Below are 26,178 nucleotides of genomic sequence, written 5' to 3' on the forward strand. Positions count from 1 at the left end.
TTAGTCTAAGAGTAGTAGGCAAGATTGAATTTGAGCGGCAGGAGTGTAGAAGCTTAAAAAATACATTTTGCAGTTACCTGGATGCAGGGTAATTTGTCTACTAAATTGGTGGTATTGGAAGCTCAGTTGGAAAAAATGACTAATGAGAGCTTCCTTGGTGAAATAAATAGCAGGTTCTGGAGACAGATTAGTTTTGGGGCATATGTTAGGTAGAGAAGAGACCAAATTGATAGGGTTTCTAACTGGGGAGATAACACACATAGGACAAAGGAGAACAGCTGGCTTAGAAGAAAGAGGGATAAGTTCACTTCCAGATATTTTGAGTTTAAGTTACTTGGTGGGACAATCAAGTAGAAATGTCCTAAAGCAAATAGTGACATGAGATTTGGTCTTACATAAAATGTTAGGGAGAGAGATTTAGGAGTAAATAAATTTACCAATGCCAATACGTTTATAAGGGATAGTAAAAGATAAAGAGAACTTTTTTTTTTTTTAAGATTTTATTTATTTGACACAGAGAGAGAGCGAGAGAGAGCACAAGCAGGGGGAGTGGCAGGCAGAGGGAGAGGGAGAAGCAGGCTTCCCGCTGAGCAAGGAGCCCGACGTGGAGCTCGATCCCAGGACCCTGGGATCACGAGCCGAGCTGAAGGCAGACGCTTAACTGACTGAGCCACCCAGGCGCCCCTAAAAAGAACATTTGCGAATGCCCATAGTTTGAAAATAGATTGACTGAGGTTTATAGAAATGGTCAATAAGGTAGGAAGGTAAGTTTCATGTTATGGGGATGAAGATGTAATAAGTTTTAAAGAGGTAGAAACAACAAGGAAAGATCATTTAAGTTAACAATACAAATGTTGGTGATCTTCAGAAGACAGATTTCTTCAGAGGTGTAAAGACTAACACCACATTTCATGAAGTTAAGGGAGATGAATCTATGAAAACTAGAGTACATAATAAAAAGGAAGATCTATGATACTAAAAAGAATAGCATGCAAAACTCTTTGTTTAAGATGGAAAGACCTGGACAAATTTAAAATTGGAAAGTAAGGGCCCAAAGAAGAGAATGTATGGATTCTAGAGGAATGAATGACAGTGGTGTGCCCCTAGTCCTAGAGAAGGTAGGAGAGGCTGTTGCAAGTAGAGAGAAGCATTAGCTTGTAATGGGAAGCAAAACCTTTCTTTGACATTAGAGTGAAGAATGAGAAGGAAGGACAGATAAAAGTGGGGAAACATACAGTTGCTTATATCAGAAGGTCTGTCTTCTCTGTTAAGAACAAGGTGAGATCATCTCCTAAAGATATTCTACTTTTATGGACTAAATAAAATGTCCTTGAGGACTTCTATTGGAGAAAATAGTGATTATAAACTTACACAACTTTTATCATCTTATAGATCATTCATTATGATAAACCACAAATACATCACATTTTTTTCTCATTTCAGCAAAAAATCAGTTAGAATTCTGTTGTCATATGCTTCGAGGAACAATAGACCCAAAGGAGCCGTCTACCTATGAATATGTAAAATTCATAGGAAATTTCAAATCTTTAAACAGTGGTGAGTTAAAAATATAGTGAATTTTAACTTGGTATTTCTTTAAACTCTTAAAGACACAGATGTTTGAACATCAATAACTAGATTTTACTGGAGTAACTGATAATACGTATTTCCTTGTTTTAGTATCCACTTCAGCACACAATGGTTTTGAAGGAACTATACAACGCACACACAGACCTTCTTATGATGATAGAGTTTGTTTTGTAGCTACTGTGAGATTAGCTACACCTCAATTCATCAAGGTATGTTTCTAATTTTATTTTCCAAAGAGGATTTCACCTCATATTATGAGAACTATCTTTATGTAATTTTTTTGTTGTTTCCAGAATAACTGATATTTCTTACAAACATTAAAGCGTAATGATCATGAGTCATTAAATATACTTGGTCATGATAATTTTTTAATTTAAAATCAGCTAATTAACATATACTGTATTATTAGTTTCAGAGGTAGAGTTTAGTGATTCATCAGTTGCATGTAACACCCAGTGCTCATTACATCAAGTGTCCTTAATGCCCATCACCCTGTTACCCCATTCCCCAACCCCCCTCCCCTCCAGCAACCCTCAGATTGTTTCCTAGAGTTAAGAGTTTCTTACAGTTTCTCTCCCTCTCTGATTTCGTCTTATTTTATTTTGAAGGAAATGAGTTATCAAGGCACTCATTAAATTATAACTCATTTTAAAATATATCTCCTTTGCAGTTAGCCAGTGGTTATGTATCACCCCTGTCCTGCTTTTGTGCAAAATTTTAGAGTACTTTTGTATAGTTCACAATCTACATTAAAGGGGAAAGGCCAAAATCTAGGTAATTTTTAAAGATTGCTTTTGAAATTTTCTTTTGAAATATGCAAGTGGCCTTTTATTGCATATAATTTACTTCTTCAATTTTAAAATTGAGTTAGATAATTTATTTTATTCCCTGGGGCCCAAGAAGTAGATGATTAGTAGACAAGTGGCAAAACAGTTCAACCACTAGAAAGTGGCTTGAAATAAGCCAGGCTAAGATTTTAAATTTAGGGAGATACCATATTCTAGGACAAAATGCTGAAATAGCAGTTCGAGGATCTTAATCCAGTCTTGCTCTGCTTGTTCTGTTCTTAGGAAATGATAGCAAGGGCTAACATTTGCTAATCGCTGCATAATTCACATGTATTATCTCATTTAATTCTTGTAATAACTTTATAAGATAGTTGCTAGTATGATCCTCATTTTATTATTTATATATTATAATATATATTTATTATTAAGGAAACTGAGGCTTTGCGAAGTGCCAAAGTTGCAGCTGTTAAGTGGTAGAACTGGGATTAATTATAATTCCCATTCTCTCAAAAGCCCAAGCTTTTAATTCACTACATTGTGCTATAGAAGGTCATTCAAGGACACAGGAGGTTGGAATACATTGCTGAGTATGACTAGGGTCTAGGGTTACTGTGTGTGGAGGGGGTAGGAATGGTGGGAGATGAGGTTAGAAAAGCAAGCAGAGTCCAGAAATGTGTTTCTTTGTTGTTTCTCCATGCTAAGAGTTTAAACCTTATCCGAACCAAATGAGAAATCATGAAGGTTTTAAGCAGGGAAGTCATAATCTTACTTGTGTATTAGAAGGTAACTGTGGCCAGGATAGAAGATGAGTTAAAGAACAGGGAGACCTGTCTGGGGAGAAGCTATGGGAATAATGTGAGCCAGTGATGTCAAGTCTAGAGTCTAATAAGACCCTGAAGATGGATGGGATCAAATAGATTTTTTTTTTTTTTAAACTTAGAAGGTGAAATTGAAACGATTTGGTAACAGCCATTTAGATGGTTTTTAAAAGGGAAAATGAGATTGTCTTGTGACTATCAGATTTCTAGACTGATGGCACAATACCAGGTATGCCTCCAGTAACAAGAGGCAGAACTGTGTGAGTATGAGGAGTAAAGCACTTAGTTCATTTTAGGACATACTGAGTTTGTGATGCGTGGGGACATCCGGACAGAAATATAGAACTGTAATTCAGGAGAGAGATCTGAATTTAGAATTAGGGTTTTATAGGCATGTGAGTGAATAGAGAAATATGTTGAGTGAGAAATACTCCCCCAGAATTCTGCATCTGTTTATTGCCACATTCTTTAATACTAGAATATTAAGATGTGATTAGAAAATAAATTAGGGAAAAATTAATAATGACTTTCATGGTTAACAATATTTAGGATTCTTCTAAGGCCACAGAACAGTATTTCTAAATTTTAATTATTAATTTGCTTGTAGGAAATGTGCACTGTTGAAGAACCTAATGAAGAGTTTACATCTAGACATAGTTTAGAATGGAAGTTCCTATTTCTAGATCACAGGTAACTTCATTTTAAATTCCCTTAAAAGCTAAAAGTCATGTAATTAATGGGTTTTAGTGACAAACGTTTTCTAATCACATGTTCAAATCCATTATCCATTTTTCAAAAACCAAAGATTCTTCCCAAAACTGATTTTTCTTTTTTCTAAGATTTATTTTATTTTTTAGAGTTTTTTTTTTTTTTTTAATTTATTCATCTGAGAGAGAGATGGAGCAAAAGCACAAGCAGGGGGGAGGGCCAGAGGGAGAGGGAGAAGCAGGCTCCCCGCTAAGCAAGGAGCCCAACCGCAGGCTTGATCCCAGGACTCCGGGATCATGACCTGAGCCAAAGGCAGATTCTTAACCGACTGAGCCACCCAGGCACCCCAAGATATATATATATATTTAAAATTTATTTATTTGAGAGAGAGCGCGCACATGTGTGTGCAAGTCAAGGGGGGTTGTGGTGGAGGCAGAAGGAGAGAAAGTATCTCAAGCAGACACCCCAGAGAGTTGTGGAGCCCGAAGACACAGGGCTCGATCCCACGACCCTGAGATTATGACCTGAGCTGAAACCAAGAGTCTGACACTCAACCAACTGAGCCACCCAGGTGCCCCCCAAAACTGATTTCTAGTTGAGGTATTTCTTATTGTGGGAAAAGTTATAATACTGATTGTTTTATATGTAATTTAGGGCACCACCTATAATAGGATATTTGCCATTTGAAGTTCTGGGAACATCAGGCTATGATTACTATCATGTGGATGACCTAGAAAATTTGGCAAAGTGTCATGAGCACTGTAAGTAGATTTTAATATTTCTGGTGATAATAACTGCTTTTAGTCAAGTAAATAACGAGTGTGTTAATAGAAGGTGATAAAATGCAGACTTGTAAACCATTTTTGTATTTCTGAAAAATACTGGAAGATTGTCTTTTTTGGAAGATTTTACTTTATAACCAAACCAGTAGGAATCCTAGATCAAACTTAAACTTGTTCCTGTTTTACATATTTTAATCTATAATAGTAAGTACAGGTTTATAATATATAATGAACCTTGTTTTTGAAGTGTGTAAGTTCTGTATCCAGAATAAGAAAAGTAGATTCCTTTGAAAATTGTATATGTCAAAATATAACACTATTTAATAAGTTTTGATATCCAGGCATGTAAGTCTGCCCAGGAGGCAGGGGCACATTTAAAGAAACTCTTAGAAAGCCCATAGTGAGTACTTAATGTTACCTGCTGTTATGGTTATTAGCAGCAGGAACATTAGCATCTCTTTGTGCCTGGTTGACACTATTCTAAACGATTTATGTACATTATCTCCATTATTCATCACCAGTGTTATCTCCATGAGTAAACTGAGGCACAGTAAGGCCAAGTAATTTAATCTCAATCCCACAACTCATGGGTGGCAGAGACAGGATTAGAATCTAGACCCTTTACCACATGCTATTCTTTCTTTGTTTCAGAAGTTTGTTTTAATGATATTTTATTTGCTTCTCCAATTCTCCTCTCCAAATCCTACCCTCTTGAAGTATCCTCTAAAGCTTAATTAGATATTTAAGATACTTTCATGATGTCTTAGGCTGGTCTAGTAAGCCTCTATATGAAAAATAAACCATGTTACAGCATCAACTAAATGGAAGAGTTCAGAGTAAAGTTATTTCAGCACAGAAAAAAAAAGCATTCACTCCAAGTGATAGGAGCACTAAGCTCTATGATGTACTGACAAGATCGTACACTTCTCTGACTAGCTGGGTAATTTTGGACAAGCAATTGAGTTTGTAGACCTTGGTTTCCTCATGAAGAGAGACAGAGAGAGATTGATTCCTGACCAGCATTTCCTAAGGTTTGTTTCACAGAATGCCAGTCCATTAAAAACAGATTTTATGGTCAAGGAAACCTGGGAAACACTTCGTAATCAATCCCTACCACCTCCTCACCCCCAGAATCATGACATAAATTAGCATACTCATAGTTTTGAAAAGAAAGACAAGTAAAACTGTTTAACACTGTTTCCCAAATTAATTTAGCTACAGAACTCTTTTTTTGCTTAATATATTATAAGACTTCAGAACTTACAATCTACAGAGAATGTTTTCGGTAACACTGTACTTACCAGTTACTTTAAACAATTAACTTACTCTGATTTTCATTAAAGTTTTGAATTAAATGCTCCAAAGATGCAGTCCCTGCCAGGGTACCTGTGGGGAAAAAACCCTCAAATGTGATTATTTATTGCTGTTATCCTCAGTTCTTGTTAGTAGGAGGAAGTCAATACATGACTACTTCATTCTTAAGTATTTGGAAATGTATCGTGTGTGAAAAGTATCTGAGATTAGCAATCACTGATTCTAAGTTGGGCACTGTGGAAGATATGTTAATTGCTTGGGACCTTAAGCTATCTCTATAGAATAACATTTTCTTATAACTGATAATATGTTATTGAAAAGCCAGAAGAATTATGTATATAGATTTAAATGTAAATTATAGCTTTGGCTAAAAACCAGATTCATAACTAATGATATGAATCAATAAATATTTTTCTCTTTTCTTCTTAGTAATGCAATATGGGAAAGGCAAATCATGTTATTATAGGTTCCTCACCAAGGGACAACAGTGGATTTGGCTTCAGACTCATTATTACATCACTTATCATCAGTGGAATTCAAGGCCAGAGTTTATTGTTTGTACTCACACTGTAGTAAGGTAATAATTCTTTTACAGCATTTCTGAATTACAGAAATACTGATAGTGAGTTTGGCAATGTAATTTTTAGGCATGACTTGTTAAGACCTACAGTGATCTTTTCCCTAATTTTTGATACATGTTTTCAATGCATTATTAAATTTACTTACAGGCATTATATGGAAATAGAATGCAGGTACATATACATATATAATTCTTGACATAAACATCATGGTTTAGAGCAGAAGCTGTGACTGTGTTTTATGTACCAAAGTCGATCATGTAAAAGGAGCACTGGAGTAGATAAGCATACTTTTCCTTTGTTTAAGTCCTCTTAAGTACTGTGTAGTCAAAGATCATTTACCGTAGCATATAAAACTTTTGGGATACCTAGATTAAGATAGAACACTATAGATGTGTTCTAAGTTTGTGTAGTGCATAGCAAATAGTCTGGAATCCATGATGAACAAGTAAGACATATATCAAACACAGAACACATCTCTGCAGTATTTTAAATGAATGATTAAGCATGAAAATCCTGTTTTTTTCCATTTGTAGTTATGCAGAAGTTAGGGCTGAAAGACGACGAGAACTTGGCATTGAAGAGTCTCTTCCTGAGACAGCTGCTGACAAAGTATGTATCTTAGAGTTTTAAAAAAAATTATTTCTTCCCAATGAAAGGCAAGACTCAATGATTTATAGGAAAAGTATTTTTCAAATATTTCATTGCCTCACTTGTGACAGGGTTATAAATTATATTTTACTATTTATTTTTATTTTATTTTTTAAAAAATATTTTATTTATTTATTTATTTGTCAGACAGAGAGAGAGCACAAGCAGGGGGAGCAGCAGCAGAGGGAGAGGGAGAAGCAGGCTTCCTGCTGAGCATGTAGCCCGACATGGGGCTTGATCCCAGGACTCTGGGATCATGACCTGAGCCGAAGGCAGACGCTTAACTGACTGAGTCACCCAGGCGCCCCTTTATTTTTAAATTTAATATTTTAAAACCTTATCTGCTTCAAAAAAGATTTGAAGGGCCTCCTATTTAGTGAGAGACATATGATCTCAGATTCAAACTACCATTTACTAATTGCCTGCGATGTGGATGGAAGGCTCTGGCAAGTTCTTTATATGAAGTGTGAAGTGTCATTTATTCCTCAGACATCCTTATCTCATGGGTAATATCCCTGTTTTGAAAATGTTGAAACTGAGTCTTTGGTGGGGGGGATCTCCCCTAAAGACACATGGCTTGAAACTTCCAGGTGGAAGTATAGTATATTAGTTACCTATTGCTGTGTAACAAAACTTAATGATATAAAATAATACACATTTATTATCTCATAGTTTCTGTGGGTCAGAGATCTAGGCACAGTTTAGATGGGCCCTCTGCTTAGAATTGGTCATTGACTGCAATCAAGGGGTCGGCCCAGGGTCTCTCACGAGGCTGTAGTCAAGGTGTCAGTGGGGGCCACAGTCAACTGAACGTTCCACTGGGGCAGAATCTGTTTCTAAGCTTCCTCAGTGCTTGTTGGAAGGATGGGGTTCCTCAGCAATAGCTGGACTGAGGGCCTTGATTTCTTGCTGGCTAGTGGCCAGAGACAGCCTTCAGTTCCTTTCCAGGTAGCTGTTTCCATCCAAGCAAGTAGGTAAGAAGATCCAGGGAGAGACACCAACAGCAAGGTGAAAGTCGGAGTCTTTTGTAACCTATTCACAGAAGTAATATCCCATCACTTCTATCGATTCTGTTCATTAGAAGCAAATCACTAGGTTCAGCCTCTACTATAGGGGAGGGATTATACAAGGTGGTGAATACCAGGAAACGGGGATCATTGTGGGCTATGTCAGAAGTTGCCTACAACAGTTATTTTTGACATGCAGAAAATAAGTGGAATGAAAAGAATCAAAAATCTGTATAAAAAATGAATTAAATAGGCAGCACTGCCAGGGTCAGTATGGGAGATATCATTAAGTTTTTCAACAAACCAGTTCTTCCTGGACATGGCTCTAGATGCTCAGAATACATCGGTGAATAACCCAGAGAAGTTCTCTGCAATCATGGATCCCACGTGAAAGAATTTTTTCGAAGAGGCTTTATATGCTTAGTGGAAGAAGATCCAGTATGTTTTAGTAAGATACATTTTCTGAGAAAAGTGCTTAAATCTAGGGTTCCTTGAAATGAGGGAGGACAGTTATATAAATTAAAGTAATACAGAGGTCATTCCTCCTTGCTTTGTTTTCTCTTACGCCAGTGTCCAATCCTTAGCAAATTCAACTAGCCTTACTTCCGAAATATACTCTGCCTATGTCTACTTTAGCTGTGTTTACTTTTACTACCACAGTCCTCCTGGAGATTAGGTTAGAGGTATATTTTTGAGAAACTTTTAATGCGTGGATGGATTTTAAGGTCATGAATCTAAATGTGATCACCAGGAAATGAATGGAGAGAGAGAGAGAGGGGATGATGAAGGGCAATCCATCATTAAGACATGAAGGAGACTCAAGGGAAATACCCAGTGAGGTATGAATAAAACCAGAAAACTGAGTTGTCCTAGAAGCCAGGAAAAAGCATGTCCATGAGGAGTGAACAATTAGCTTTGTCATATTCGGCTACAGTAGATTAAATTAGACGAGCACTGAGAAGTGAGCACTGAGTTTAACAACATGCATTTGTTGATCAATAAGAGCAGATTGGATGGAATAGTAATATGAGTGAAAGCCTGATTAGGGTGGGCTTAAGAGAGAATTTTCTGGGACAAGGGGAATTAGAGCTTGTTTGGAGGTTCTAGCAGGGGAGCGCAGCTACTCGTATACCCTTGACCGAAGAACGGTCCTCCTCTATCGGGGAAGGCCGTCCGCTTCGACCGAGTGCGCAGCTTTGGGAGGGACGCACATGGAGCGGTGAGGGAGGAAGGGGACACCCGCCTAGCCAGCCAGATCAGCTGAATCAACCCTGGCGATCAATGGGGTGACAGATGTCACAGCCAGATCACCCTCACATCACATCCGACAAGGGGAATTAGAGACAGCGAGTAGGGAAGGTTTTCCTACAAAAAAGAGTGGAGTGGTGCAGTAGTAGGAAGAAGTAGGCTTAAAAGAAGTTTTTGCTTTTGAAGGTGGGAGAAATTATAGCATGTTTGTATACTGATGAGAAAGGTCTGTTGGAAAGAGAAGAATTACTGATAGAGATAGAGGTAGAAATGCTAGAGCAGTGTTCTTGAACAGATGAGAGAGGATGGGACCCTGTCCATAGTGGACAGATAGGGCTTAGCTAGTGGAAAAATTATTCAGTGACAGAGGAGTTTGGCAAACTGTGAGCTTTAGGCCAAATCTGGTCCTCTGCCTGGTTTTGTAACCCCCACAAGCTAAAAATATGTTTTCCACATGTTTTTAAGTGATTGAAAAAAATCCAAAGAAGGATAATGTTTGTGACACACTCAATTGTTTATATATAGCCTGTGGTTGCTCTTGTGCTGCAACAGCAGAGTTGAATAATTGTAGCAGAGAGTGTGTGGCCCTCAACGTCTATGGTATCGACTCTCTGACCATCACAGAGAGTGTCTGCTGATCCCTGATCTGTGGTGACATGAAGAAAGGCAGAGTATATGAGTACAGATGCTGCTAGGTAGACTGATATAATGATAGGAGCTTACAGCAGCACTCTCTAGTGAAACAGGAAGCAGAGTAACCAGTAAGAGTGGGGTTAGGAGAGGACTTGTTGGAGGTTTGAGAAGAGGGGAGCAAGGATTAAATTGTTTTCTAGGAAAGTAGGAAAGTGAACAGACAAGGTAATTCTAGTCTAGCAGGAAGGATTAAGGGCCCGCTTGAGGTTCTTGGCCATTAATTTAAAGAGAGAACAGTCACCATGTTGTATTTCTTCAGCCATGTTCTGAATAGATTAAAAATTTGGTTTAACGAGCATTGGGATTTTTCCAAGGTAGTGTGGTGAAGGGAGATAGGAGCAGGATAGTTGATGATACCCACAAGGGTGTGGTTATGATTAACCATGAATTTAAGCTGGGTAAAGAAGGGAGAGAAGACATAAAATGAGAGAGTGATTGTGAAAATGTGGTAGAATCAGTGTATTTTTATGTTCTACTAAAGGATTATTGGAGTTGGGAGACTAAAGAGAAATGAGGAGGAAATATGGAAAATGCTCAGAGAGGAAAGTGTTTGAAATTGAGATTATGGAAGGTTTATTCTTACTGGTCATGACAAAGTCTAGGGTATGACTAAGAATGAGTGAGGACAGGTGGAAATCAAGATCAAGGCATCAAGGAAGAGAGAAGTCATGATGTTGAACATGTGAATTGGTACTGATATTGGTAATTATGGAAGTAAGAATTAGTGAGGACTGAGCCAGGAGCAGAAATTTGAATTCAGGTGCTTAGTGAGGAGTGGCTACAAGGTCAGTAGACGACTTGTTATAACAAGGAGAGATAGTCATATAGTGATAATGTGAGATTCTGGCTGTGAGTTTTGGGAAAGAGGAAAGGGAAAAGTTCTGGAAAGAGCAGTAGAAGGACTTTGCAGGGCTCTGAAGGTTGTGAGATAGAAAATAGCCACCACTTAAAAGACCTGTAAGGAAGTGGTATTTTCAGGAGACATCTGGATTTTAGAGCAAGCCAGCAAATGGATGTTCAGAGGTGAGGTTGAGAGTAGGAGATTTTGCTGATTATGGATACTATAGTAATATTCCATTGTATGGTTATACCACATTTTGTTTATCCATTCATCAAGTGATGGACACTTGGGTTGCATACATCTTTTGGCTATTGTGAATCATGCTGCTATGAACATGGGCGTACAAATGCTTGTTTGAGTCTCTGCTTTCAATTCTTTTGAGTATTTACCTAGAAATGGAATTACTGGATCATGTAGTAATTTTATATTTAATTTTTTGAGGAACCATCATACTGTTTTCTATAGTAGGTTCACTATTTTATATTCCTACCAGGAGTGTACAAAAGTTCCAATTTGTCCTTGTCAACACTGGTGATTTTTCTGGTTTTTTTTTTTGTTTTAAGTAATAATCATCCTGATGGGTTTGAAGTGGTGTATCTCATAGCTTTGATATGCATTTCCCTAATGATTACTGACATTGAGGATGTTTTCAATGTGTTTTATTGGCCATTTATATATGCAAGACCTTTGTCTGTTTTTAAATTGGATTCTTTATATATTCTGGGCGTTAATCCCTTATCAGATACGCGGTTTGCAAATGTTATCTCCCATCCTGTGGGCTGCCTTTCCACTGTTTATAGTGTTTGCTGCACTTTTGCTGCCTGTGCTTTCAGTGTCACATCCAAGAAGTCATTGCCCGATCCAGTGTCATAAAGCTTTTCCCCGTTTCTTCTAAAAGTTCTATAGTTTTAGTTCTTAGGTTTAGGTCTTTGATCCATTTGACTTAATTTTTGTATATGGTATAAACTAAGAGTCCAGCTTCATTTTTTTGCATCTGTTTCTGTAAATAGAGAATGAAGCCAACGTTTTCTGGCTATAGAAAAGAAATTTTTATTTCCTTACCTAATATTATACAGGTAAATATTACACAGGTACCTTTGCCTTGTTGTGGGTTAAAACTGATTTTGGGGAAGAAGGGTTAGCAGGCTATATCGCTAATTTGGGATCTCTGAACTGAACCACAAGAAAACATTTATTTTACTCTGTCTCCTTAGAGCCAAGATTCTGGGTCTGATAATCGTATAAACACAGTCAGTCTCAAGGAAGCCTTGGAAAGGTTTGATCACAGCCCAACACCTTCTGCTTCCTCCCGGAGTTCAAGAAAATCATCTCACACAGCAGTCTCAGACCCTTCCTGTGAGTATCCTAGCTTGAAAGCACTTTCTCTCGAGAGTGCTTCTAAATTATGTTACTGGTGTCAGCATTTTTCATCAAATGCTACTTTATTTTTTTACATGAAAAGGTTTACTATAGTACTGCTTACTTTAAAAAGTTAGAAACACTGTTTTTAAGTTTTTTATTTTTTTTAGTTGAAGTATAACATACAGCGTTAGCGTCAGGTGTACAATATAATGACTTAACAATTCTATACATAGTGCTCATCACGATGATAAGTGTACTCTTAATCCCCTTCACCAATTTAAGAAACAAATGAACAAAGAAAAAGACAAAAAACCAGACTCTTAAATACAGAAAACAGAATGGTTCGTTGCCAGAGGGGAGGTGGGTGGGAAGATGGGTGAAATGCTACTTCAAAATGATAAATTTTTACATTTCTGAAATATACTAACCTTTCCAATGAGCAAAAGCCATGTTGCTCACATTTAACAAAGAATTAAGTTTATAAAGTAGTGTATAAAATATTTAGGTAGTAGTGTTGGTATTATTAAGTTGCTTTTAATCATCCCTTAAAAAAAAAAAAACTGTTTATTCCCTTTTTACGGTAGAACCAGTATGTTCTTTAAGCTGGCTTTTTTTTTTTTAAGATTTTATTTGAGAGAGAGAAAGGGAGCGAGCCAGTTGGAGGGGGCGGGGGCAGAGGGAGATGGAGAAGCAGATTCCCCACTGAGCAGGGAGCCTGATGAGTGGCTTGATCCCAGGACCCTGAGATCATGATCTGAGCAGAAGGCAGATGCTTAACTAAAACTGAGTCACCCAGGTGCCCATTTTAAGGTTGCTTCCTGAAAGTTTTCTTTTTTCCAGATTAGTTTTTATTTCCTTTGCAACAATGCTAATTTTTTAAATTCTATCAAACATTTATTTATTGTTTTTGTAATTTTTATTTAAATTAAGTTAATTAACATAATGTATTATTAGTTTCAGAGGTAGAGGTCAGTACCCAGTGCTCATTACATCCATGCCCTCCTTAATGTCCATCACCCAGTTATCCCATCTGCCCACCCCCATCCCCCCCAGCAACTCTCAGTTTGTTTCCTATGATTAAGAGTCTCTTACGGTTTGTCTCTCTCTGATTTTGTCTTGTTTTATTTTTTCCTCTCTTCCCTATGATCCTATGCCTTGTTTCTTAAATTCCACACATGGGTGAGATCATATGATAATTGTCTTTCTCTGATTGACTTATTTTGCTTTAGCATAATACCCTCTAGTTCCATCCACATCATTGCAAATGGCAAGATTTCAATTTTACTTGATGGCTGAGTGGTATTCTATTGTATATATATATACCACCCCTTCTTTATCCATTCATCTGTCAGTGGACATCTGGGTTCTTTCCATAATGTGGCTATTGGGGACATTGCTGCTATAAACATTGGGGTGCTGGTGCCCCTTTGGATCACTACCTTTGTATCTTTGAAGTAAATAACCAGTAGTGCAATTGCTGGGTTGTAGGGTCGCTCTATTTTCAACTTTTTGAGGAACCTCAGAGTGGCTGCACCACCTTGCATGCCCACCAACATTGTAAGAGGATTCCCCTTTTTCCACATCCTCACCAACATCTGTCATTTCCTGACTTGTTAATTTTAGCCATTCTGACTAGTGTGTGAGGTGGTATCTCATTGTGGTTTTGATTTGGATTTCCCTGATGCCAAGTGATGTGGAGCACTTTTTCATGTGTCTGTTAGCCATTTGATCTCTTCTTTGGAGAAATGTCTGTTCATGTCTTCTGCCCATTTCTTGATTGGATTATTTGTTCTTTGGGTGTTGAGTTTGATAAGTTCTTTATCGATTTTGGAGACAACCCTTTACCTAATAAGACATTTGGAAATAATTTCTCCCATTCTGTCTTTTGATTTTGTCGACTGTTTCCTTTGTTGTGCAAAAGCTTTTTATCTTGATGAAGTCCCAATATTTCATTTTTGCCTTTGTTTTCTTTGCCTTTGGAGACATGTCTAGCAAGAAGTTGCTGTGGCTGAGCTCACAGAGGTTGCTGCCTATGTTCTGTTGTAGGAGTTTGATACATTCCTGTCTCTCATTTAGGTCTTTCGTCCATTTTGAGTCTATTTTTGTGTATGGTGTAAGAAAATGGTGCAGTTTCATTCTTCTGCATGTGGCTGTCCAACACCATTTGTTGAAGAGACTTTTTTCCATTGGATATTCTTTCCTGCCTTGTTGAAGATTAGTTGACCATAGAGTTGAGGGTCCATTTCTGGGGTCTCTATTCTGTTCCATTGATCTCTGTGTCTGTTTTTGTGCAAGTAACATACTGTCTTGATGATTTTACCTTTGTAATAGAGCTTGAAGTCTGGAATTGTGATACCACCAGCTTTGGTTTTCTTTTTCAACATTCCTTTGGCTATTTGGGGTCTTTTATGGTTCCATACAAATTTTAGGATTATTTATTCCAGCTCTGTGAAAAAAGTTGATGGTATTTTGATATTGATTGCATTGAATGTGTAGATTGCTCTAGGTAGCATAGACATTTTAACAATATTTGTCCTTCTAATCCATGAGCATGGAATGTTTTTCCATTTCATTGTGTCTTCCTCAATTTCTTTCATGAGTTTTCTATAGTTTCTGAGTACATTCCTTTGCCTCTTGGGTTAGGTTTATTCCTAGGTATCTTACGGTTTTTGGTGCAATTGTAAATGGGATTGACTCCTTAAATTCTTTCTTCAGTCTCATTTTTGGTGTATAGAGATGCTGCAACTGATTTCCGAGCATCGATTTTATATCCTGCCACTTTGCTGAATTCCTGTATGAGTTCTGGCAATTTTGGGGTGGAGTCTTTTGGGTTTTCCACAGAGTATCATGTCATCTGTGAAGAGTGAGAGTTTGACTTCTTTGCCAATTTCAGATGCCTTTTATTTCTGAATAAAAGGCATTGTTGTTGTCTGATTGCTGAGGCTAGGATTTCTAGTACTATGCTGAACAACAGTGGTGAGAGTGGACATCCGTGCCGTGTTCCTGACCTTAAGGGAAAAGCGCTCAGTTTTTCCCCATTGAGAATGATATTCGCTGTGGGCTTTTGCATATGGCTTTTATGATATTGAAGTATGTTGCCTCTGTCCCTACACTGTGAAGAGTTTTAATCAAGAAAGGATGCAGTACTTTGTCCAATGCTTTTTCTGCATCTATTGAGAGGATCATATGGTTCTTGTCCTTTCTTTTATTAATGTGGTGTATCACATTGATTGATTTGCAGATGTTGAACCAACCTTGCAGCTCAGGAATAAATCCCACTTGGTGGTGGTGAATAATCCTTTTAATGTACTATTGGATCCTATTGCCTAGTATCTTGGTGAGATTTTTGGCATCCATGTTCATCGGGGATATTGGTCTGTAATTCTCCCTTTTGGTGGGGTCTTTGTTGGTTTTGGGATCAAGGTAATGCTGGCCTCATAGAAAGAGTTTGGAAGTTTTCCTTCTTCCATTTTGATTTTTTGAAACATCTTCAGAATAGGTATTAATTCTTCTTTAAATGTTTGGTAGAGTTCCTCTGGGAAGCCATCCAGCCCTGGACTCTCGTGTGTTGGGAGATTTTTGATTACTGCTTTGATTTCCTTGCTGGTTATGGGTCCGTTCAGGTTTTCTGTTTCTTTCTGTTTCAGTTTTGGTAGTTTATACGTCTCTGGGAATGCATCCATTTCTTCCAGATTGTCTGATTTGTTGGCATATAGTTGCTCATGATATGTTCTTATAATTGTTTGTATTTCCTCGGTGTTTGTTGTAATCTCTTCTCTTTCATTCATGGTTTCTTTGGGTCCTTACTCTTTTCTTTTGGGTAAGTCTGGCCAGGGGTTTATCAGTCTTATTAATTCTTTCACAGAACCAGCTCCTAGTTTCGTTGGTCTGTTCTACTGTTCTTTTGGTTTCTGTTTCATTGATTTCTGCTCAATCTTTATTATTTCTCTCCTCCTGCTGTGTTTACGCATTATTTGCTGTTCTTTCTCCAGCTCCTTTAGGTGTAGGGTTGGGTTGTGTATTTTTTTTTTTTTAAGATTTTATTTATTTATTTGACAGAGACACAGCGAGAGAGGGAACACAAGTAGGGGGAGTGGGAGAGGGAGAAGCAGGCTTCCTGTGGAGCAGGGAGCCTGATGTGTGGGGCTGGATCCCAGGACCCTGGGATCATGACCTGAACCGAAGGTAGACACTTAATGACTGAGCCACCCAGGTGCCCCTGGGTTGTGTATTTGAGACCTTTCTTGTTTCTTGAGAAAGGCTTGTATTTCTATATACTTTCCTCTTAGGACTGTCTTTGCTGCATCCCAAAGATTTCAAACAGTTGGGTTTTCATTTTCATTTGTTTCCATGAATTTTTTTAAATTCTTTTTTAATTTCCTGGTTGACCCATTCATTCTTTAGTGGGATGGTCGTTAGCCTCCATGTATTTGAGTTCTTTCCAACTTTCCTCTTGTGGTTGAGTTCCAGTTTCAAAGCATTGTGGTCCGAAAATATACAGGGAATGATCTCAGTCTTTTGGTTCTGGTGGAGACCTGATTTGTGACCCAGGATATGATCGATTCTAGAGAATGTTCCATGTGCACTCGAGAAGAATGTGTATTCTGTTGCTTTAGGATGGAATGCTCTGAATATATCGGTGAAGTCCATCTGGTCCAGTGTGTGTGTCATTCAAAGCCCTTGTTTCCTTGTTGATCTTTTGCTTAGATGATCTGTCCATTTCAGTGAGGGGGGTGTTAAAATCCCCTACTATTATTGTATTATTGTTGATGTGTTTCTTTGATTTTGTTATTAATTGGCTTCTATAATTGGCTGCTCCCATGTTAAGGGCATAAATATTTACAGTTGTTAGCTCTTGTTGGATAGACCCTTTAAGTATGATACAGTCTCCTTTCTCATCTTTTATTACAGTCTTTGGTTTAAAATCTAATTTGTCTCATATAAGGATTGCCACCCCAGCTTTCTTTTGATGTCCATTAGCATGATAAATGGTTTTACACCCCTCCCCCTACTTTCAATCTGGAGGTGTCTTTGGCTCTAAAATGAGTCTCTTGCAGACAGCATATCCATGGGTTTTGCTTTTTTATCCAGTCTGATACCCTATATGTCTTTTGATTGGGGCATTTAGCCCATTTACCTTCAGAGTAACTATTGAAAGATACAAATTTAGTGCCATTTTATTACCTATAAAGTTACTGTTACTGTATCTCTGTTCCTTTGTGGTCTATGTTACTTTTGAGTTCTGTCTTCGCTCAAAGGATCCCTTCTAATTTTTCTTGCAGGGCTGGTTTAATGATCACAAATTCTTTTAGTTTCTGTTTGTTCTGGAAGCTTTTTATCTCTCCTTCTATTTTGAATGACATCCTAGCTGGATAATGTATTCTTGGCTGCATATTTTTCTCATTTTGCACCCTGAATGTATTATGCCAGTTCTTTCTGGCCTGTCAGGTCTCTGTGGATAGGTCTGCTGCCAATCTATTGTATCTGCCCTGTTCTCCACTATAATTTGCTCCATTATACCTTCTGTGCCCCTCTGCACCCCATCTTCTTCTTCTGGGATCCCAGTTATTCTAATATTATTTCATTTTATGGTATCATTTACCTCTTGAATTCTCCCCTCATGATCCAGTAGTTGTTTATCTCTTTCTCAGCTTCTTTATACTTGATCATTTTGTCTTCTGTATCATTTATTCTCTTCTGCCTCATTTATCCTAGCAGTTATTGCCTCCATTTTTTATTGCATCTCATTAATAGCCTTTTTTATTTTGACTTGATTAGATTTTAGTTCTTTTATTTCTCCAGAAAGGGATTTAGTTTTTTTATTTATCTAGAAGGAGATTCTCTAGTGTCTTCTATGTTTTTTTCAAGCCCAGATAGTATCTTTATAATCGTTATTCTGAACTGTATTTCTGACATCTTACTTTTATATCCATACTGATTAGGTCCCTGGTAGTCAGTACTGCCTGTTGTTCTCTTTTTTGAGGTGAGTTTTTCGATCTTGTCATTCTATCCAGAGAGTAGGTGAATGAGAGAACAAAATACTAAAATGGCAACAATGACTCCAGAGAAATATACACTAAACAAATCAGAAAAGACCCAAAACTGAATTAAAAAAAAAAAAATACTGTAATCAGACAGGTGAACAGAAAAGAGCAACACACTGGATGCTGTGTGTATTTTGGTCTGTTTGTTAGAAAACCAGATCCCAAAATTGTAAAGAAAAAAAAAAACCATATGTACAAAAATTAAGTACAATGAAAGGATAGAGTGTAACTGTAAAATTGAAAATTAAAAGACAAAAAACAAAGGAATGTAAACAGGTGAACAGAACAGAACAGAGCAATACACTATATCCTGAGTGTATTTTGGTCAGTTTGTTAAAAGGAAACTACATTTCGTTATTGTAAAGAAAGAAAACCTTATACAAAAATAAAATTAAATACATTGAAAGGATAGAATGTAACTGTAAAGATGAAAATTAAAGACTTTAACAAAAAAAAAAGAAAAAGAATATGATCAGACAGGTGAAGAGAACAGAGCCATACACTAGATTTTGGGTGTATTTTGGTCTGTTTGTTAAAAGAAATTGCAACCCAAAATTGCAAAGAGAAAAACTTTTATATATATACAAAAATAAAATTAAGTACAATGGAAGGATAAAATGTAAAAGTGAAAATTAAAAAATTTTTAAAAAGTTCATAAAGTAAGAAATTGGTTGAAAACAGAGGAAAAAATTAAAATTGAAAGACGAAAGAATCATGGGGAAAAGACCTTTAATTCTATAAACTATTTTCTCCTAGTGCTTGAGTTTTGCAGTTCTCTATGAACGGTAAACTTGGTCTTGCTGATCTTCTGGGGGAGGGGCATGTTGCGTTGATTCTCAAGTGTCTTTGCCCCAGGAGGAATTGCACTGTCCTTGCCAGGGGGCCAGGCTAAGTAACCTGCACCTGATTGCTCCCTGTGGCTTTTATTCCCTGAAGGGTTTCCGCGCTGTAATGGCAGCTTCCCAATGTCCAGCGGAGCCAAGAACTCGGCGCCCCACTCCTCAGTGCACCCTCAGGGAAAAGCAGTCAATCACTACGGTCTCTCTTGTCTCCGGCTGCACTCCGTGCTCACCTGGCCTATGACCCAGCATTTCTATCTTGGTCATGTGACCCCATTTTGAGTCTCCAAACCCTGAAGACTCCTGCAGCGCACACTCACGCAGATCCTCCTGGGGTGGGGGTGGGGTCTTGCGGGGGTTCTGCTGTGCCCCGGTTTGTAGTATATAGCACAACAAGCTGGGAACCAATTCCTGGGCTCAGTGATTACAGCCGGCTTCCCTGCTCTGATGCCTGGGAACTCGGCCGCACTCAGGCACTCCCAGTCTTCCTGTGACCCTGGGGATCCTGAGACCACACTGTCTCACTTAGTTTTCTGCCCTGCTTTGCCACCTGAGCACCTTTCATGCAGGGACATCTCTCACCTGAGCAGACTTCTAAAAGTTCTGATTTTGCGCTCCACTGCTATGTCACTTTCCAGTATCCAGCTTATGGAGGCTCCCTCCCCCGCAGTTAATCTTCAGACATATGGCCTCAGATTCACTTCTCTGCACCTCCTATCTTACAGAAAGTGGTCGCTTTTCTATTTGTAGAGTTGCAGCTATTCTTTTCTTAGATCTCCAATTGAGTTCACAGGTGTCCAGAATGATTTGATAGCTGTCTAGCTGAATTCTTGGGGCCAGACAAAAACTAAGGTTTCCTACTCCTCCACTATCTTGGACTATCTCCTGAAAGTTATTTTTAGTTCTTATTTTCAATGAAGACTTGCATAATTATCATTCAATTAGTAACCTTTTTTTGTTTAAAGGGTTTAGCAGTTTCACTTCCCAGGGTATTATATCTGTGTAAGGAAAAAGGAGGTTGTTAGAACCACTCAACACCATGGGTAGACCATTAAAGAAGTGTTAAACATAGAATTTCTTAAATATTAGGGGAAAAAGTTTTCCCCTTGTAGCTATGTCTCTTTTTATACATTTTATTTTACTGTGGTAAGAATACTTCAAATGAGATCTATCCTGTTAAATTTTTAAGCTTACAATACATCATTGTTGGCTATAGGTACAATGTTGTTGTGCAGATCTCTAGAGCTTTTTCGTCGTACTTAATGGAAGTGTTATGCCCACTGATTATTAACTCCTTATTTTCCTCTATCTCCCCAGCCCTTGTCAATCACCAGTCTACTCAGATTCAATGAATTTCTCTATTTTAGATACCTCATATAAGGGAGTCATGCAGTACTTGTCTTTCCATCATTGGCTTTTTTTACATAGCATAATGTCCTCAGGATTAATCCATGTTGTTGTATCTCACAAAATTTCATTCTTTTTAAAGGTGGAATAGTATTTCATTGTATACATATTACCACATTTTGTTTTTCCATTCATCTGTCAGTAGACATTTTGGTTGTTCCACATCTTGGATATTAAGAATAGTGCTGTAGTGAACATAGTAGTGCTAATATCTCTCTGAGATCCTGATTTCAATTCTTTTGGATAAATACCCAGAAGTGGAATTGCTGGATCACATGTGGTAATTCTATTTTTAATTTTTTTAAGGTGGCTCCGTGGCGCAATGGATAGCGCATTGGACTTCTATTTTTAATTTTTTTAGAAACCTCCGTTATGGTTTCCCACGGTGGCTACACCATTTCATATCCGTACCAATTTTGTGTGGAACGGTTCCAATTTCTTTACATTCTCAGCAACACTTCTTGTTTTTTTGATAATAGCCATCTTGTCAGGTGTGAAGTTGTGTCTCATTGTGGTTTTGATTTGCATTTCCCTGATGATGAGTGACCTTGAACATTTTTTTCATATTCTAAGTGGCCATTTGTGTATCTTCTTGGAGAAATGTCTTTTCAAGTCCGTAGGCCATTTTTAAATTGAGTTATTAGGTTTTTTTTTACTATTGATCTCTAGGAGTAGTAACCACTTTTAAATTTGAAGTTTTCTTATTTCAGATATTTTCTTTGTCCTTAAGAAAGAATTAAAATGAATCCTCTTATTGTCATAGACTTCACTTTTATGAAATAATTTAGAAAAATAATTGAAAGATTATTTTTATTCATTGAAATCCATTTTGAGATTAATCTTTGCAAATTATATTTTACAAAGTACTAACACTATTTCATTTTTGTTGACGAACCTCAGCAACACCAACAAAGATCCCAACGGACACTAGCACTCCTCCCAGACCACATTTACCAGCTCATGAAAAGATGGCGCCAAGGAGGGCATCATTTAGTAGTCAGGTAAACTTTATCTAGGTAGTATTCTTCTGAATAAAGATTTATTAAAAGGGGGGGAAAATCATGTAAATCTTTAAAAATTCATTAATTCATTACCCCTTTCTATAAAGATCAAAATAGCTGTTGATAATTTTGTGAAATAGTTCTCAGACATATTCCTTTTGATTATTTTTCAGGTAAAATGTTAGATATTTCTTTTAATTAAGGAAAGTTATTAATTTAGAGCCATTTCATATCCAATTTCAAGTACCAGTCACTTTCAGTTATGTCCATTTAGCTTTTATTGAGAGCCCATGCAAGGTAATGTGGCTGATGACTTCGAAGATAAAAGGATAAGTAGGGAATAAGGCATATCCAGTGTAGAGGGGGAGACATGCCTGCCTGTACTCAGCTAAAAATGTTATGAGGCAAATTGTAGTTCAGTTATAAAGATACCATGGTGGAATTTCTGGTGGAAGTACTTATGGTTGGGGATAATCATCACTCCAGTGTTATTTTTTATTTTGCTTCCTAGTCCATAAATTCCCAGTCTGTTGGTCAATTGTTAACACAGCCAGCGATGTCTCAAGCTGCAAATTTACCAATTCCACAAGGCATGTCCCAGGTATTTTTTGTTTGTTTGTTTGAGTTGAGTATTTTAAAATGATAAATTGTTTTAAGCTAATAGAGATTTTTAAAAATACATACTTTTAGTGCGGTGAATCTCACCTGTTGGCATTTATAATCTCTGGGGGATATTTTTGATTGTCAGTGATTGTGGAGTATCACTGGCCCTTAATAGGCAAGGGCCAGGGATGCTAGTTGTCTTTCAGGATGCATGACAGTTTTGCACAACAAAGAATTATCCCGGTTTATATGCTATAACACCCCCACTGAGAGACACTGCAGACAGAAAGCTATTAAAGATGAAATATAGCTCTTCTTTTTGTTCTTCCTGTGAATATTGGAAGAATCAAGTAATTTTATTCATATATTCATTCATTCATATATGGGACATTTATTGAGATACTTGAATTATTACAGGTGCCGGCAATACAAATACATGTAAACTATGAGACTTTATTACATCTAGAAGGAATGACCTAGAACTACAATGCGGTATTATATAGTCTGTGCTCAAGGTATTTAGGCTCAATGTATATAGGCTGATATGTGAGCAGTTTAGATGGGCCCCTAGTTCAGCCTAAGTGAAGGAAAACTTTCTGGAAGAATTGTTGCTTGGGCTGAGTCCTAAATACAGAAATTAGCAGGAGAAAGGAGAGGTGTTAACAAAAGTGACACTAAGTTACTTTTGATTATAACTTCCCAACTTGGAATTTATGACTCTGCATTCAGTCAGAGCCTCAAACACATTAAAAAATACTAGGTAGTGGTAAAAATAATCCAAACTGTTTTGTTTAGTTCAGTATACCTTGACTTAGCAGTATTTCAAATATGATAGTTAACAATAGGTAAAAATGGTTTTCTAAAAATACCTTTGTCTTATATGGTTATTATTTAAATTATACATATATAATTTTAGCCATTATATGACACCTGTACAAGTATATTGACAACGTTGTAAATTACCCAAACATCATAATCTTTACTTCCAGCAACAAATGATCACGTAAGGTGCTTAAATATTACCTGTAGTTGTAATAGTTTTTATCAACATTTGTTCTGAAGGTTAACAGATCTTTTAATGTAAATATTAGACATACTTTCAATTATTAGTTCACTAATCTCAAGATACCGAATGAGTATTAACATTTTAAAGGGATATTTTCATGAAATTAACATATGTCAAAAATGTTAGTAAGTATTCAGATCTCATATTTCATTGAGTGATAAAGCCAAATACTTGGCTCTTAGTTCTATAATTTTATTTCCTGTTATTCTGCCTTCTGTGTTTGTATCTGTTATTTGCATTTAGTAGAAATCCTTTAAGTGATGACAATGTAATATTTACCCAAAGGTATAAATAACTTTTGTTAGGATAAAATACAACACTTTGAATATTTTTTAAGGACATGAGGGAGCTGAGGTACAAAATTTGTAATGTTTTCTCATACTTAGTGTAATCTAATATATGATCTGATGATTGTTAACTTCAGAAGTCAGAGTTCTATACTTTTTGAAAGGTTATATTCAGTATCCTCAACACAACTTTTGAAGATAGAGAAAAAAAGCTTTTGGGAGGGCATTGCTCACTTTTAGATGCAGTTCACTATAGGAGACTTTTTTTTTTTTTTTTTTTAGATTTTATTTATTTGAGAGAGATTATGAGTTGCAGGGAGGAGCAGAGACAGTGGGAAAAGCAGACTCCCTGCTGAGCAGGGAACCCAGTGTGGGGCTCAGTCCCAGAATCCTGGGATCTTGACCTGAGCCAAAGGCAGACACTTAATTGACTGAGCCACCCAGGCGCCCCTGTAGGACTATTTTAAGATTAAGACACATTTCCAATAAATTGGAATTCTTTCTGCTATACTATATCCTGTGCTAAATATTCATGGAATAATTAAATGAGCATGTATACACTTAAGTAATGAATCACTAAGTGTGGCTAAATTTCAAGCAGTAGTAAATAGAAGCTATTTATGACTCAAGTGAAACTGTGAAATAAGATTGAAAATGCTGGAAGTAGAATAACTGTTTTCATTCATGTATGCATTTATTCATTCATAATTGCTTAGTCTTTAAAAGCCTACATTTCATGCTTGTTTGAGAACAGTTTCAGTTGAAAATATGTGTAAAAATATGGTTAGTTATCTGTTAGATTTTTATAACCTTCTAATGATGTGTACAAAGAAGACATTCTAAGGATGACAGAATTTGATATGAATAACTCTAGGAGCAGGCTACTTTTTCATTTATTAAATGATAGAAATTAAGTACCTTGTTCTAGGAAATGGTAGAGCCACAATATAAGCTCTGGTCTTTTTGTTGTTATTGTTGTTATTTATTTTAGAGAGAGCAAGCGGGCAGGGGTGGGGCAGAGGGAGAGAGAGAAAGAGAATCTCAAGCAGACTTTGTGTTGAGTGCAGAGCCTGATGCAGGGCTCAATCTCAGGACCTGGAGACTATGACCTGAGCCAAAATCAAGAGTTGCAGGCTTAACCAACTGAGCTCTGGTCTTCGAATGCCAGTGTGTACTTGAAATCAGTCAAGATCTGGTCAGAAGTCAGAAGTAATATCAGAAATTTGAAATAGGGGTAATAATAAAGTTATTAACAGGGAATCCTAAATAATAACAGGGATAATGGCATTAGAGAGCATCCACTAACTGTGAGAGGGAGAGTATAGTATGCAAAGAGGGAACAACTTGGAAAACTCCAACCCTCCTAAACTCTTCTTCCTCCAGGCCAGGTTGAAACTCAGTTCCCATTGGAGCTGATGTGGCTGCAGCCACTGAATGAGAGAGAGGTTCACTGAGGTGCCACAGACCAGGGCTGGAGAGCAGGAAGCCACCTGCTGGGGTACCAGCCAAATTTGCAGGGGAGCTTCCCATAAGGATGCCAGTAAGACTTGCTAGAAAGCCACCTCCTTTTGCAGTATCCCTCCAGCTCCATCTACTGACATGACTAAGTTTGTGTCTGCTGACAAAGGAGAAATATTTATAGGGTCCAGCTCCAGTAGCACAAAGCCAAGCAAAGGTGGGTGAATTAGGAGCTGAGAGGCAATACATTGAAAACTGGCATAACATTCTTAGCTCATGATATATACTGCTTATTTTTCACATTGCATAATTATGAAGAGTAAAGTGATTCTAAAATATGTTACACTTTTCCCATACATGGTACTTCAGTTTCAGTTTTCAGCTCAATTAGGAGCCATGCAGCATCTAAAAGACCAATTAGAGCAACGGACACGGATGATAGAGGCAAATATTCATCGACAACAAGAAGAACTAAGAAAAATTCAAGAACAACTTCAAATGGTCCATGGTCAAGGGCTGCAGGTAAGCTATTATATTTGAATACAAGCAAAATATGTTGTTCACATTTTGGTTTCTTAGGAAAATTGACTTTTCTTAATTAAAAATGAGAAGCAAGAGATAACATTTCATCAGTTTAGTTCAGTAAATACTCATTGATTACCTACTCAGTATGATTGCATTTACAGTCTGATTCATTCCTAAGAGTATTTCCATCAACATCCTTGTTTCTCCAGATTAGAGTCCTCTTTTAGCAGTCTAATTTTTAGTAAACTTAAACCGATAATACAGTATTTTATTATAGACTTTTAGGTATATGTAGGTACAGAGTTTATAAATCAATCATCAATCATTGTTTTAGTAAACTTCCAGTAGATATGATTCGAATTAGTCTTATTTGATCAGTGGACGGGGCCACTAAAATTATATCTCTCAGAAGAGACTAAGATTTTGGAGAAGGGAAACTTTAAGTGAAAAAGAAAAAAAAGCTACTTCTATCTAATCCATACATTATAAACAATGAGTGATGCAGAACTGCCAGTCCACAGACCTTTGAGTAGCACTTGAGTTTGAGTAATGCTAGCTGGTAGAACAA

The 26,178-nt window shown here is 37.2% G+C and overlaps 1 protein-coding gene across 12 annotated transcripts in view; it reads left to right on the forward strand.

The window, feature by feature from the left end:
• CLOCK (clock circadian regulator) overlaps positions 1 to 26,178 on the forward strand; it is a 142,496-nt gene that overhangs the window by 99,371 nt on the left and 16,947 nt on the right. For all 12 annotated transcript variants that reach the window (XM_035004951.1, XM_035004950.1, XM_035004943.1 and 9 more), the window contains 10 exons: positions 1,444 to 1,557; positions 1,681 to 1,799; positions 3,804 to 3,886; positions 4,559 to 4,665; positions 6,430 to 6,577; positions 7,115 to 7,190; positions 12,233 to 12,374; positions 21,571 to 21,671; positions 22,183 to 22,272; positions 25,455 to 25,607. In XM_035004951.1, coding sequence (XP_034860842.1) covers positions 1,444 to 1,557; positions 1,681 to 1,799; positions 3,804 to 3,886; positions 4,559 to 4,665; positions 6,430 to 6,577; positions 7,115 to 7,190; positions 12,233 to 12,374; positions 21,571 to 21,671; positions 22,183 to 22,272; positions 25,455 to 25,607 — 1,133 coding nt within the window. The remainder of the gene's footprint in view (positions 1 to 1,443; positions 1,558 to 1,680; positions 1,800 to 3,803; positions 3,887 to 4,558; positions 4,666 to 6,429; positions 6,578 to 7,114; positions 7,191 to 12,232; positions 12,375 to 21,570; positions 21,672 to 22,182; positions 22,273 to 25,454; positions 25,608 to 26,178) is intronic.

This window comes from Mirounga leonina, unplaced genomic scaffold (assembly GCF_011800145.1).
Source record: "Mirounga leonina isolate KUSES-001 unplaced genomic scaffold, KU_Mleo_1.0 Mir_129, whole genome shotgun sequence".
NCBI classification, from domain to species: domain Eukaryota; kingdom Metazoa; phylum Chordata; class Mammalia; order Carnivora; family Phocidae; genus Mirounga; species Mirounga leonina.